The sequence below is a fragment of the Otolemur garnettii genome, unplaced genomic scaffold, assembly GCF_000181295.1.
Source record: "Otolemur garnettii isolate 467f Iridium unplaced genomic scaffold, OtoGar3 scaffold00225, whole genome shotgun sequence".
Classification (NCBI taxonomy): Eukaryota; Metazoa; Chordata; class Mammalia; order Primates; family Galagidae; genus Otolemur; species Otolemur garnettii.
In genome coordinates, this window is record NW_003852620.1 from 762521 (window position 1) to 775659 (window position 13139).

General features: G+C 46.9%; 3 protein-coding genes across 6 annotated transcripts in view; 1 reads left to right on the forward strand and 2 right to left on the reverse strand.

The window, feature by feature from the left end:
* ACIN1 (apoptotic chromatin condensation inducer 1) overlaps positions 1 to 2930 on the reverse strand; it is a 40027-nt gene extending 37097 nt beyond the window's left edge. For all 3 annotated transcript variants that reach the window (XM_012812829.1, XM_023508152.1, XM_003801985.2), the window contains exons 1-2: positions 2306 to 2930; positions 567 to 632 (exon numbers count right to left, since the gene is read on the reverse strand). In XM_012812829.1, coding sequence (XP_012668283.1) covers positions 567 to 632; positions 2306 to 2647 — 408 coding nt within the window. In that variant the 5' untranslated portion in view covers positions 2648 to 2930. The remainder of the gene's footprint in view (positions 1 to 566; positions 633 to 2305) is intronic.
* Positions 2842 to 5972, forward strand: CUNH14orf119 (chromosome unknown C14orf119 homolog). 2 transcript variants are annotated; one of them, XM_023508153.1, is made up of 3 exons: positions 2920 to 2952; positions 4166 to 4266; positions 4853 to 5972. In XM_023508153.1, the coding sequence occupies exon 3, from the start codon at positions 4854 to 4856 to the stop codon at positions 5280 to 5282; it is 429 nt and encodes a 142-aa protein (XP_023363921.1). In that variant the 5' UTR covers positions 2920 to 2952; positions 4166 to 4266; position 4853; the 3' UTR covers positions 5283 to 5972. The 2 variants fall into 2 exon arrangements, with proteins under 2 accessions (XP_003801971.1, XP_023363921.1); XM_003801923.3 differs by lacking the exon at positions 4166 to 4266 and having other exon boundaries at positions 2842 to 2952.
* A 111-nt stretch (positions 5973 to 6083) lies between these two features.
* Positions 6084 to 11853, reverse strand: LOC111722252. Its single transcript, XM_023508156.1, is given in 15 exon segments — positions 6084 to 6318; positions 7081 to 7260; positions 7427 to 7656; positions 7858 to 8130; positions 8231 to 8327; positions 8404 to 8473; positions 8658 to 8829; positions 8910 to 9055; positions 9181 to 9265; positions 9498 to 9752; positions 9813 to 9992; positions 10969 to 11020; positions 11119 to 11203; positions 11335 to 11641; positions 11830 to 11853. Coding segments are annotated over 15 exon segments (2391 nt in total).
* Between the last annotated feature and the right edge of the window lie 1286 nt (positions 11854 to 13139).

Genomic DNA, 13139 nt, shown 5'->3' on the forward strand with positions numbered 1-13139 from the left:
AGCTGGGACTACAGGCGCCCGCCACAACACCCGGCTATTTTTTGTTGCAGTTTGGCCGGGGCTGGGTTTGAACCCGCCACCTTCGGTATATGGGGCCGGCACCCTACTCACTGAGCCACAGGCGCCTCCAAACACTAGTAATGTTGAGTGATTTACAAAGTATTGAATCTTTGGAAAATATGTCAACAAGAGTTCTTGATCAGTAAGTATCTTCCTACACATGAAGTAGTGGTCTACATCAACTACATTCAAAGACATGAATTACTTTTCCCAAATCAATACCAAATAACTTCAGATTCTGCACAGAACATAATCAAAGCCACATTTTCAAGTATTGCAAATTATTAATAACAACACCTCAGTTATTATTGTATTAGTTCAGTTCTTTACTCCAGGTTCTGTATACAACTGGACTTGATTAGAACTCAACTATCATGGTAAAAGGACACTTCCGACCATGGGAATTTAAGAAAATATTGGTGAGGAATTAAGCAAATATACAACATGTTCTTCATACACCCGCACATCAAGACAGCCCACTCCACCTAATGAACTTTCTTTCTTACCTGTGAATTTGGCTGGAATGCAGCATGGGGTGTTGAGTGTTTCTGTAAATTTTCTAGCATTAGAGCCTAGCACAGAGAAAGGCAAAAGTCAAAAACTAGAGGAAAAAAAAAAAGAAAACAAACCCCTGCCTGTCTCACCACTTCTACATTACATGCAATGACTTAAATACACACTTAAACTGTACTTCTTTTCCACAGATCTAAAAGCCCTTTACTAATACATTCTCTCTCTTTTTTTTTTGAGATAGAGTCTCACTATGTCACCCCTGGAAGAGTGTCCTGGCATCACAGCTCACAACAACCTCCAGCTCCTGGGCTTAAGTGATTCTCTTGCCTCAACCTCAGCCTCCCTAGTAGCTGGGACTACAGGCGCCCACCACAACGCCTGGCTTATTTTTTTTTTTTTTGGTCGTAGTTGTCATTGTTGTTTGGCAGGCCCAGCTGGACTCGAACCGCCAGCTCTGGTGTATGTGGCTGGCGCCTTAGCAGCTTGAGCTACAAGTGACGAGCCTACGAAGACAATTCTCATTCATCTTCAGAGGATCCTTAAAGGTAGCCATGGTTTTTGTTACTAAATGTTCAGATGTAAAATGCAGGCAGGCAGAGAATCAGTGATCTGGCTATTTCATATAATCAGTGACAGAACCTGTACCACAGTCCCTGTTATCTTCTGCACTTTTGACAAGTGCCCCTTCTAGCCAGGCAGGTAAAATTACTTTAAATACATGAAACTAACATGGGGCTGCTGGTTTGGGCCTCACTGAATTACTCAGTTACCCACCACCAGATCTACCTGAATAAACTTGTATAACTTCCAGCAGAATGGCATCTACATTTATGAAATTTATAAAAATTTCAAAGAGGAGGCTACAGAAGAAAATGACCACAGACTCTGTAAACTGGAGTCTGACTTAATCCACACACACACAACACTGTCAGCTTCTGTATAAGCAACGGTCTACCAACTCAAACCTTGAACCAATCCAGTCCTAATCTGTACTACCTGCCACGTATCCTGATGAGCTCTTATTAAAAGCAAAATACCCTGATGTTCCACCATTCACACCAAACCTACACATACCAATCTACCTCATGACAATCCCCCCTCGATCTACTCAGATTCCCCAACATACACCAACCTGCTTCACCTCTCTCATCAATATTCACCAAACTCTTATACACCCAAATTGCTTCTGGATGCCATATAAATTAGACACCTCTGCCACCAAGTCCCTTCGAATTAAGGTTTCTCTTCATCTCATCTCTGATCAAGCGGACGGACATTTTACCCCACCCCAATTCTATTCTTGCGGATACAGTCACCCCATCCACCACTTCACCCAACTATACCCCTAACTCCGACCCAGCCGAACTCGCCCCCCTCTGGCCAGCAACGCCTGTGGTTGTAGTGGGATTTAACTCCTTCTGCGGCGCATGCGCCGAAACCACAGACACAAACAAGGAGGGGGTGGGGGAAGGAGGAAGGAGCTTAAGACACTCCAGGAGAGTAGCGCGCACCCTCCCATTTTGGGCTCGCGCCGCTGCCGTTAAGGCGGGAACCGGCGCGATCTCTATTCTAGCACGAGCCTCACCAACTACCGTGCGCGCGGATACAGAGGCTCGCGCTGGCGGCCTGAGCGAGCTCGCGCCGAGCCCGGACACTGCGCCTGCGCCGCGGCAGAGACTCGTCTCTACCGGGTCCGCTCCCCTCCGACACCCCGGCAGCGCCAACTCCTCACCCCTTTGAGCCGCTTGACCAGGGCACTCTTCTGCCCACTCTTGGCTAGGCCTCGCTGCTCCAGTGCGGCCTTCAGGTCGGTCACCCGCAGCGCCTGAAGAGGCTTCCCGTCCAGAGTCACCTCCTCCAGCTCCGCCATCTTGCGTGAGGTGCTCGGGTCCGTCCCGACGGCTTCGGGCATCTTCGGTAATTTCCGCCAACGCCCTTCGAACGTACCCAGTTGGCCCCGCCCACTGCAATAGTCTACCCCTCGATTACCACTCAGAACTCCCCGGATTCCTCCGGAACTGCTCGGATGTTTCCGTCTCACATCGGCACCAATCGATTCTTTCCATCCGCCCATCTTTTCCCTACCTCCCTCGCCTTGCTTTCGGGTTCGGTTACCTTCGTTTTGCCGAGACTTTGAGTCGAATGTGTTCGGAAGTCGTCGACGCTGGCGTAACCATAATCGGAGATATTCGGCTATCTCCGGAAATAGCACTACAGCGCTGGGGCGCCTGGGTGATTGGGACTGGTTTGGGACCGGAAGTGCGTGGGATGCCCAGCTGGCCCACCTTTGGGTTTTCAGGAAACATGGAAGCTGCGGTGATTGTTGGAGTTTAAGGACCCTTGTGACGATCTCCGAGTGCCCTCTGGGGCACAGAGGAGGTAAGCTGGATAGCAGTTCTTGTTTGGGCCAAGTCAAACTCAGTGTTTGTGGGTTACCCTCATAGAGCAAGCTTCCCACTCCCTTACGGAAATAGCTGCTGCCCCCAGTCCTCGGAATCGCCGCCACTCCCATTTAAGGCTTCGGTGCTCTTTGGGGGCACCTGAGTACGAAGTAACAGGTTGGTCAAGAGGTAGCACCGTTTCTGTCTTTGGACCCATCTGAACTGATTAAAGGCACTGAATTTGAGTTTAACTTGGAAGCCTAAGTGGCAAGACCCTAGAAAAGTTATTTTTTTTCTCCGAAAAAGAGAATAAAGTTACTTCAGGAGGAACTGCTTATTGAAGGGCAAGAACTGAAAAGGCCAAGTGCCCTAACCTGTTTTGCTACTTGAACTAATGTTAGTTTTCTCGGGCTTGCTTTCTTTGTGGCTATGAATCCACCAGCTTGGAGCAGGAGAAACACAAACAATACAATAGATCACAGACAAATAGTGAGGTTTTCACTGTTGGAGATTCAAACTGTGGGACTGAAAACTATTGGAGTCAAATTGGTTGACCTTACAGTTGTATTCTGATCCAAAATCGATTGCAGGACACTAATATGTATCGTATTAAACATTAAGGAAAGTTGTTCATAGGCATAAATTGTTATACAATAGTGTAACACTTGTTAGATCCTAAGCCAACAAACTAACTGCACTGTTTTTTTCAGATTCTTGAATAAACACCAGGCTTCTTGTTTTCTTACTGGGTTATGTTATTTTGGGAAAGCCCTCACATACTCTGCTCTTTGATATTTCCTAGTGCTTTACAGGAAACATTAGGAGGTAACATGTTATGAAGTTCTTGGCATATTTCAAAGGCTACACGTATATTACAAAGAAGGCTTTTTCTCTTTTTTTTGCAGTTTTTGGCCGGGGCTGGGTTTGAACCCACCACCTCTGGCATATGGGGCCCGCACCCTACTCCTTTGAGCCACAGGTGCTGCCCCAAAGAAGGCTTTTTCATCATATATGATGTTTTCTTCTTTTCTCCTCCCCCCACTGTTGGTAACTCCAGAACAGTTAGCATTTAGGCCCTGACCAACTGTATGTACTATATTAAAAAAGAATACTTTTTCATGTTAGGTAAGATGTGATGGACCAACATTAATTATTGTGTTTTTCTTTGCCAAATCTAGAATACAGAATTATTCTGTTACTTTGTATTCTAGTGCCTCCAAGGAGCACTGAAGCCTTAGATGGGAGTAGCGGAGATTCCAAGGACTGAAGACAGCAGCTACTTCCCAAGGAGTGGGAAGCTTGCCTTATGAGGGTAACCCACACATACCAAGTCTGACCTGGCCCAAGGAGAGAGGGAGAGAATGAGCAAGAAATATACTGGTTATTTTTAGGTTATAAGAAGGAAAGAGGCAGTGGTTGGGGAGGGTAATAGGTTTGAGAAAAAGAGGAAGACTGGCGAATATGAAGTCATTCTTAGGTGATTTCTCTAAGGTAGTTGGATAATACGCTAAAGGATCCTGTTATTTTCCTGTAAATTGAAGTAGTGAAAATTAGTTTTCTCTATAGATGGTGACTGAGATTTGATGCTAGGAAGTTATATTTTTGTTGTGCTAGCTCGGCACCTGTGGCTCAAGTGGTTAAGGCGCTAGCCACATACACCTAAGATGGTGGGTTTGAATCCAGCCCAGGCCTGCCCAATAACTATGATGGCTGCAACCAAAAAATAGCCGGGCGTTGAGGCAGGAGACTCGCTTGAGCCCAGGAGTTGGAGGTTGCTGTGAGCTGTGATGCCACGACACTCTACTCAGGGGGACAGCTTGAGGCTCTGTCTCAAAAAAAATTTTTTTTTTTTTGGTTGTGCCATCAAGGGAGTGTATAACGGTACTTTTATGTTTCAGGATGCCACTGGAATCATCTTCCTCCTTGATGCCATCATCCTTTCCTTCTGTCTTACCCACAGTACCAGATAGTATTACTAACTTTTCCCCTCCCCCAATGTCTTACATCACCTCCCAAGAGATGAAGTGTATTCTTCACTGGTTTGCCAGTTGGTCAGGTCCCCAGCGAGAACGTTTCCTACAGGACCTGGTAGCTAAGGCAGTACCAGGAAAATTACAGCCACTACTGGATGGTCTGGAGCAGCTTAGTGTGTCCGGGGCAAACCGACCACCTTGTATCTTTGAGTGCCAGCTACGTCTTTGGGATCAATGGTTTCGAGGTTGGGCTGAGCAGGAGCGCAATGAATTTATCAGGCAGTTGGAGATCAGTGAGCCAGACTTCGTGGCAAAGTTTTACCAAGCAGTGGCTGCAACAGCTGGCAAGGACTGACAGGCATTCAGATCAGAGAAGATAACCACAGATGATGGAGTCAAGGCCGTAACTCTACAGTGAGAACTGAATTCACATGTGTCACATAAAAGTCTGGGAGTGGTATACAGAACAACTGAATGAACTTGCCTGACCAGCACAGCCATGGTTATCTCAACATTGATAACATGTCAGTGGGACTCCATCTAAGTATAGATGTTATTCATCTAAGCAAATACAGATCATCAGTTTGTCTTCTAGGTTGCTTCTTTCCAAGAGATGCCAAACCCTCTAGAATTTGATTATTTTGGAACTGTACCCAAAGGAACTTACATATATATAACATAAGCCTACTGTTGGCCCATGAAGTGTAGTAGAGCCTTCCTTCCCCAGGGAGAGAAGGATAATAAAAAGTCATATTTTTACAGTCTAGCTAGGTTCAGATGGCTTGTTTTCCTTGCCCACCAGATTCTGGCATAATTACGACACATCCCAACCACTAGCTTTCCCAGTGATGATTTAGTAAAGTTATGGAAAATCAAGAGAGGAAGATAATTAGTAACTCCTTCTTCCACACCATGTATGTTTGAATCCAAATAGCAGTGACTTTTTTCTAAAGTATATGTGTTGTCCTTGAGCTGGTAGCAGGTATTAATTTTGTTTTATAACAATGTGAAAGCCACACTCTTTATAGGTAAAATGGTTTATTTTGTACCAAAATAAAGAACAGATCTTCAGAACCATAAGACTCCATCTTTTTTTCGTTGCAAGGCTAGTATAAAGTTGATATACATGGAAAGAGACATTCAGGAGAGAGTAATATCACACCTCCCTTATTCTTCCATCTGGGCTCCTTGTGTTGTAGAGCTCTGGTAAATGGTAAGGGACAGATGGTCCTACCTGAAAAGTAGCTCGTTTCTGATAGGCTACGGCTCCCAGTGCACTCAGCAGGATAAGCAGCATTAGACAAAGTCCCATGGTCAGACTTAGATGGGTCATGGAGGGATTATGGTCCAAGGTAACCAGCAACCCGGGAATACAGGAGGTACTATTTGGTCTGGAATAATGCATAGGCTTAGAAAATGAAGGGCTTTACCTTTATATGTAGAATATATGTATAAATCCCTGCTTCATCAAAGCATTAACAGGAGATCATTATGAGTTAATATATAACTTTAAAGTAGATAGAATAATTGCTCAGCGCCTGTAGCTCAGTGGTTAGGGTTATGGCCACATATACTGGGGCTGCTGAACAACAATGAGAACAACAACAAAAAAAGCCTTTGTGGCGGATGCCTGTAGTCCCAGTTACTTGGGAGGCTGAGGCAATAGAATCCGCCCAAGAGTGTGAGGTTGCTATAAGCTGTGATGCCACAGCATTCTACTGAGGATGACATAGTGAGACTGTCTCAAAAAAAAAAGTAAAAATAGAATCAGATTGAATAAGACCAAGATCCAAGTCTTCTAGGATCTTAAATTATTGGGAGAAGACCTAACTTGGCAGTTAGGGAAGTGGTTTAAGAGAAGACAAAGACCATGGTGTTTAGGTAACTAAACACCTAAACGCTGTCCCTGGGTAGTCCTTAAAGAAAGGAAGGGGTCTTGGATCTTTATGTCCTAGAGATAGGGGAACTCCATTATTGTGTGAAGGGGGGAGTCATATAATGATAGGCCTGAAACGATCATGTTAGGGATCTTTGCCCAGACAGGGTCATGTATTTTAGAAGGCAATATACACATGAGTGAGAGCTTAATAAGTGCAATTTAAAATACCTGTACTCTAGATTTGAAAGAAAATTAACTTGGAGTATTATCTTACTTGTTATCTTCTGTGGTAAAGCTGGCTCCTCCATGATGAATTTCTAGGGGTTTCTCCTGGAGAGTCAGGGTCAGGGCCCTGTGCAGCATAGAAACTGAAGGCCCCTTGCAGCCAGGAGACTTCCACATATGCACAGTGAACACCCAACTAGCAGTAATGGATGGGCTGTGGAAATAGCACCTGAATGGACATTTGGATTTCTTAATGGAGGTAAGCAATCCCTGGAGGAATATAACTCATGAAACAGGTACAGACTTAGGAGTGGGATGAACAGAAAGTCTTCAGAGGAGTGTTTTGAAGCATTTTCCCTGGCCCGTTGTATAAATAGCCTGAACTGTCCCTTTACCTGCTCATGCCACTTCTGCTCACCAGTGCCTGCAGTACCACTTCAGCCAGCTCTTCTTGCTGTGCCTTCCCCAGAGAGTGGCCTGGAGGTCCAGCTAAACCTAAGGACAGCTGGAACAGCAGAGCTTGGGTTGAAAGACTCACAGGTGGGGAAATAACAGCATTGGTACCTTCATTAGTCCGACACAGCCGACTCTGGGGACAAAAGAGGACGCCAGAGTACCCAGGTATCTGCAGGGAAATATGTAGCAGAGTATAGTTGTGCCTCAATTATCTGCTCAAGCATTCTTTCTGAGGAAAATATACATTCTAGATCAGAGTCATGGACTCAGTGGGTACTTAGTTAAAAATGAACATCAAAATGGCTTGGAAAAGTACAGCATGCTCACTTCTTTCTGCCAGTGTACCACAACTATTCCTTAGGGTACCCACCTGAATAGCCTTTCCTGGGAGGCATGGGACCCAAGGTGATCCCTCCACCTGCACCTTGTATGCACCCCTGTCTGTGCATTGATGCAAGTAGCAGCGGCCAGTGAGCTCTACTTCCTTGAGGTGTGGGATCTGAGAAGGATGCCTGGTCTCATCCACAGGGAGCAGTTGTGAAGTGAGGTTGGCAAGGAAGCAACGGCTCTGGGCATGGTAGATCTCCCCATGAGGATTTACCACCCCAGCTGGGAGTCCGTTTTCCTTCTTCCAGCATTCACTCTGAAGGGCAGGCCAGGAGGTAGAATAGTGTTTGTTCAGATACTGTGGAAGTTAACTGCTGGATCCACTTAGTTTCATTCTCTGTCTCCAGTCTACTCACCTTGTTAGCTAAGGGCTTGTACATGCGGCAGCCTTCCAACATGGGGTCAGAGGAGCAGCTTCCCTTGTCCAGGTGCAGGTAGTGACAGCCTAGCCCACTGTGTACAAAGGATAATAGAGTGACACAAGGATCACTGACAGCTGTACTGTTCCCTAACTACTCAGCATACAAACCTGCCAGTGCAGAAGAAGTCCGAGGAGCCAGTCCCACATGTGGTCACCAGGCCAAATTCCAGGCCAGATCCTGCTTGCAATATAGGAAGAAGGAATGAATGTCCTCAACAAATGAAGCCCCAACATCTCTCAGTGCTGGCTACACTTACAGCTTCAACTATACCTTAGCAGCAGATCATCCTTCCAACCTCGCCCACTTACCCTGGAGCTGACTTGGGTGAAGAATGCCCCTCTGCAGTTCCCCAATTTCTCACCCTGGCCCCACAACAGCTCCTCTGCAGCGCTGTGGTTGACCTGGTACCAGCCTGAGTCTTTGAAGGCAGCAAGAGTGATTGGGTCAAGTCTAGAGCGCTGGGCACCATCAAACGTAGCAGTCATTAAAGAGCCCTGGAGTAGTCTGGCCTCCCAGTGTGAGGACAAAGGGCCCTACAGAAGATGACAGATAGCTGGTTGCTATCTGGATATTCCCTCTTTTTTCTGTCATCCCAAGGAGTTCTCATTCTCACCTCTTCTTCCAAGAGAACGCCCAATGAAACCTCTAGTACCCCCAAGTGTTTGGCCAGGCTGTGGCTAACAGCTGGGGTGGTGAGAAGCAGCTGTCCCCACTCATCTTGCCTTGTCACTTGTTGCCTTGTAGAGCAGTTCTCTCTAACTGAGTACAGAAAGGGAAGAAAGCAATATGCGAGGAAAACTAAAGAGTGAAGTAAAACCAGACGAAAGGAGGATTTCCCTCTGCTTGGCATTGGGAAAGTCCTCTCCCTCATTCCTCTCATTTACCGCTGAGTCCTGAGGGGCAATCCCGCCACTTCTTGAAGAGTTGTCCAGAGAAACCCAGGACATGGAGCAATTCATGCAGCGTGGCCTGAATTCATGCAGTGAGAGGGCTGGATTTGTAGCAGGAATGACCAACCACTACATACCCCGCTGCTGAATCAGCTCTTCTTAGAGCTGGCAGCACCTTCTATGTGTGTTCCACCCTCAGTACGTTCTTCCACTTGGCATAAAGCTGAAGGGGGGTCGCATGAAGCTGAAGGGTCTGCCCCCCCCCACCCTCCAACCTGTGTGCTTCTCCCTATTCATCATGTAGCAGTCACCATGACGATGTCACTCTGGCTCAGGCTGGGCCTGGTAAGATGTTGGGCACAGTAGACAATGGTACCAGCAAGAGGCCTGTCTTCAGAGTCCAGCTGGCAGCATGCGGCATAGGCTATGATAGAGGGCTGTGGATGGGCCAGGACAAGGAGAAGGAGGGGTAGCATAGATAAAGGAAATCTTCCTGAAAATGGGTGACCAGGGGACTCTGCAGAATTCTTCAGGAGTGGCATTGAGGATGACTTGGGAGGGGTTTAGTCCCTACCCACACTTTATCAACATGCCCCAAGTTATCCCAAATAAGCACAACTTAATATGAATTGTTGGCAAAGCAAGGCAGAGGTGAACCTCACCTCTTTGTGGCATTTGGAAGTGTGGGCAATCCTCATATACAGGAGAAAATCAGTGTTTTGGACCCCAGGCCCATCTGGCTTGACCACTTGTGGGGAACCCTGTTCTGGCCACAAGGCATAACCACGGAGATGAGCATCAGGAATCTAGTGGAGAGTGAAATGTAGCATCAAGCTTAGCAGCTGGGTTGGGCCAGCAGGAACCTGGGTACCAGGAGGAAGGGAGGGTGAGCGTCTTGGGTCTGGTAATTTTTTTTTTTTTTGAGACAGAGTCTCCTATGTTGCCCTGGGTAGAGTGCCATGGCGTCACAGCTCACAGCAACCTCCAGCTCTTGGGCTTAGTTGATTCTTTTGCCTCAGCCTCTGGAGTAGCTGGGACTACAGGCACCCACCACAACGCTTGGCTATTTTTTGGTTGCAGTTTGGCCGGGGCTGGGTTTGAATTCAACACCCTCAGTATGTGGGGCTGGCACCCTACTTACTGAGCCACAGGTGCTGCCCAGCAACCTCAAACTCTCTGAGAGACCTCAAACTCTCACAGACTTCTGAGCTTGAGGGATTCTCGTGCTTCAGCCTCCCAAGTAGCTGGGACTATAGGCACTTGCCACAATGCCTGGCTATTTTTTTTGTTGCAGTTGTTGTTTAGCTGGCTCAGGTTGGGTTTGAACCCACCAGCCTGGGTATATGTGGCTGATGCCCTACTCACTGAGCTATAGGCGCTGCCTTGGGTCTATCTTAGTGTCATCCAGGCAGCTGGCTAGAACACAGAGTTCTGTCCCCACCCCTAGTCTCTGACTTAATAAATTTGAGGGGCAGAGAATTGAGGGGGGGTTGGATCTGTGTAGAAGGACCAACCAACCCCTACATACCCCCTCTGCCCAAATGGCCCTTCTTACAGCTTGAAGCACCTTCTCTTCCAGCCTCTGTAGTTTCTTCCACTTCACATCATGCTGAAGGACCTGCCCCTCATCTCTGATTTAATAAATTTTGGGGGCAGGGAAAGGGAGGCCCCAGGTATCTACACTGTACAGATACACCTTATGTAATTCTGGTACTGGGGGTCTTGGAACACGTAGGCAGGATAGAGAACTTCAGATCTCTAAGACTGAGAATTTGCACTCACCTTTGCCCCCAGGCAACTCTCTCCTTTGTACCCTGGGTTCAAGAGGCTGCACCTGCCAAGAACGAACATCAGTTGGTGAGCTGGAGATATTTCTGGGTATACCTAAAGAAGTATTACATATACCATGTATTCTCAATGACATGAACTCACCTGTGGTAGTTTGGGGTTTCTGGGTCTCCCCAGACAGCGTGGCAATATTGTGCAGGGTCTCGACTCAGAAGCAGGGGTCCTTGCACTGGAGGGACTTAGATGAAAGGCTAATTTCTCATGTCTGAGAACTCTAGTTCTGTTTCTGCTTTGGTCTTCCTCCCCTAGACCTCTCTACTCCTCAGCCCCCACCCCCGATTCCTCCTGCCCCTCACTCACCTGCTAGGACACCCTGGATTCGCTGAGTGGCCTCCCTTATTGCGGCCAGGGCTCGGGACTCCACTCTCGTCCCATCTCCCGTAGTAACCCAAGCTCTATTTGAGGTAGGGTCCTCTATATAGCAGGTTTGGATGCGCAGGGGTTGAGGATCTCTGGAGCCAGGGAGGTTGAGGGAAGAAGAGCGAAGGTTTGGGGACAGCTGGGAGAAAGAGGGCCTGAGAAGTCTCACCGACTTCTGAGTCTCATCATGTAGACATCTGCTTGTGGCAACCCCAAGGAGCAGTGGCAGCAGCAGCATCTTTAGTATCTTTTCATAGCCTGCCCTGGATCTTGTCTCTGTCCCCTTCTTCGCTGGCTCACTTATTTCTGGCTTTCCTCCCTTCACTATCTCTCTCCATATCCCCTTCACAACTCTTGCTTATTTTTTTGAGATTTGAATGTTGTTGACTGAATCTACAGTTCCCTGCCAGGAGGTTGGGGGCCAAATCCACCCACTTCTGGGGGTGCCAGAGGTGGCATGCTGGGGGAGGGGAAGGGTCATTCTGAGGCCTCAGCTGACCTTTCCAAAGGGAAGCCTGCCTTCTCCACAATGGAGCTCTTTTCTAACCTTCTCCCATTCCTCATCTTATTTCCTCTGCCTTTCTGGGTAGAAAACCTTGGAAACATCACCAAAATAAAAGATGGGTGTCAGCATAATGGACGGTGGGAAAGTGTGACATTCTTTGCTTCATAAATGCCTGCATACCTCACTGGAAATGGGCAAACAAGGCTTCAGCACTTCCCTAGCCCCAGTGGCACAACTGGGTGTCCTCTCACTAAACTGCAAGACTTTTAGGCATCTCCTGCATCTGTGTAGGGTTCTTAGCAGGTGCTCAACAAATCCATGTTAGTTGGCTGACATCTCCTAGGAGATGCTGTTGTGTTAGGTCTGTGAAGCTTTACAGGAGCTGCTTATAGACATGCAGGAGAGGGAAAACAAAATGGACAACAGTAGATGTTCAAACATGTTCTTAGGGAGCTCTGTTTTCTTTGCTCATGCTGTGCTTTCATATCCTGTTTCCTCTGCTTGGATACTCTTCCTCTTTTGCCTGCCTAGCTAATTCCTGCCCTTCCTGTAATTACTTTGGGAAGCCTTTCTTAACACCCCCAGCCCAAATTTAACACCTGCCAGAGGGGAAGTGGAACCATTTCACAGGAAGGGGCTCTCCTTCTAGCTCCTAACAGCACACCATTATGCTCTGCTATCAGTATTGGCTTCATAATTCTCCCTCCACATTCTAAACTATGGAGGTTGTCCATAGTACTCGGCACAGCTAGTCTATTCATCCACAGCACTTGGAACAGCCTGTGGGTCCTAGTCTTCAATATGTGGATGAAGGTCGAATCTAACTTCATATTTAACTTTTGGAGAAATAGATTGGGGTGAAGTGACATGTCTTAAGGCAACATAGCTAATTAGTGACAAAGACTAGAATTTAGAGAAGGGCTTCTGACTTCCCAGGGAGGCTTGATTTTATACTTTTACATACCAGAACTATGGCTGGAACTACACATTACAAGGGGAACACCCAAACTCCGGAGCCAAACCCATTCTGCCACTTTCTGTCTATGTAACTTTGACCAGCTGCCTCAGTTTTCCCATCTGCAAAATGGAGATGATTGTAGTTACAGGGTTGTTATGAGCAGTAAGTGAATATTTGTAAAGCAATGAGAATAGTGTCTGGTTCATGGCAAACACTAAATCAAGTAAAGACTGAGCTATGCTTGAGGTGTTTTTAGGAAAAAATAAATCCAGTAAAGAATGT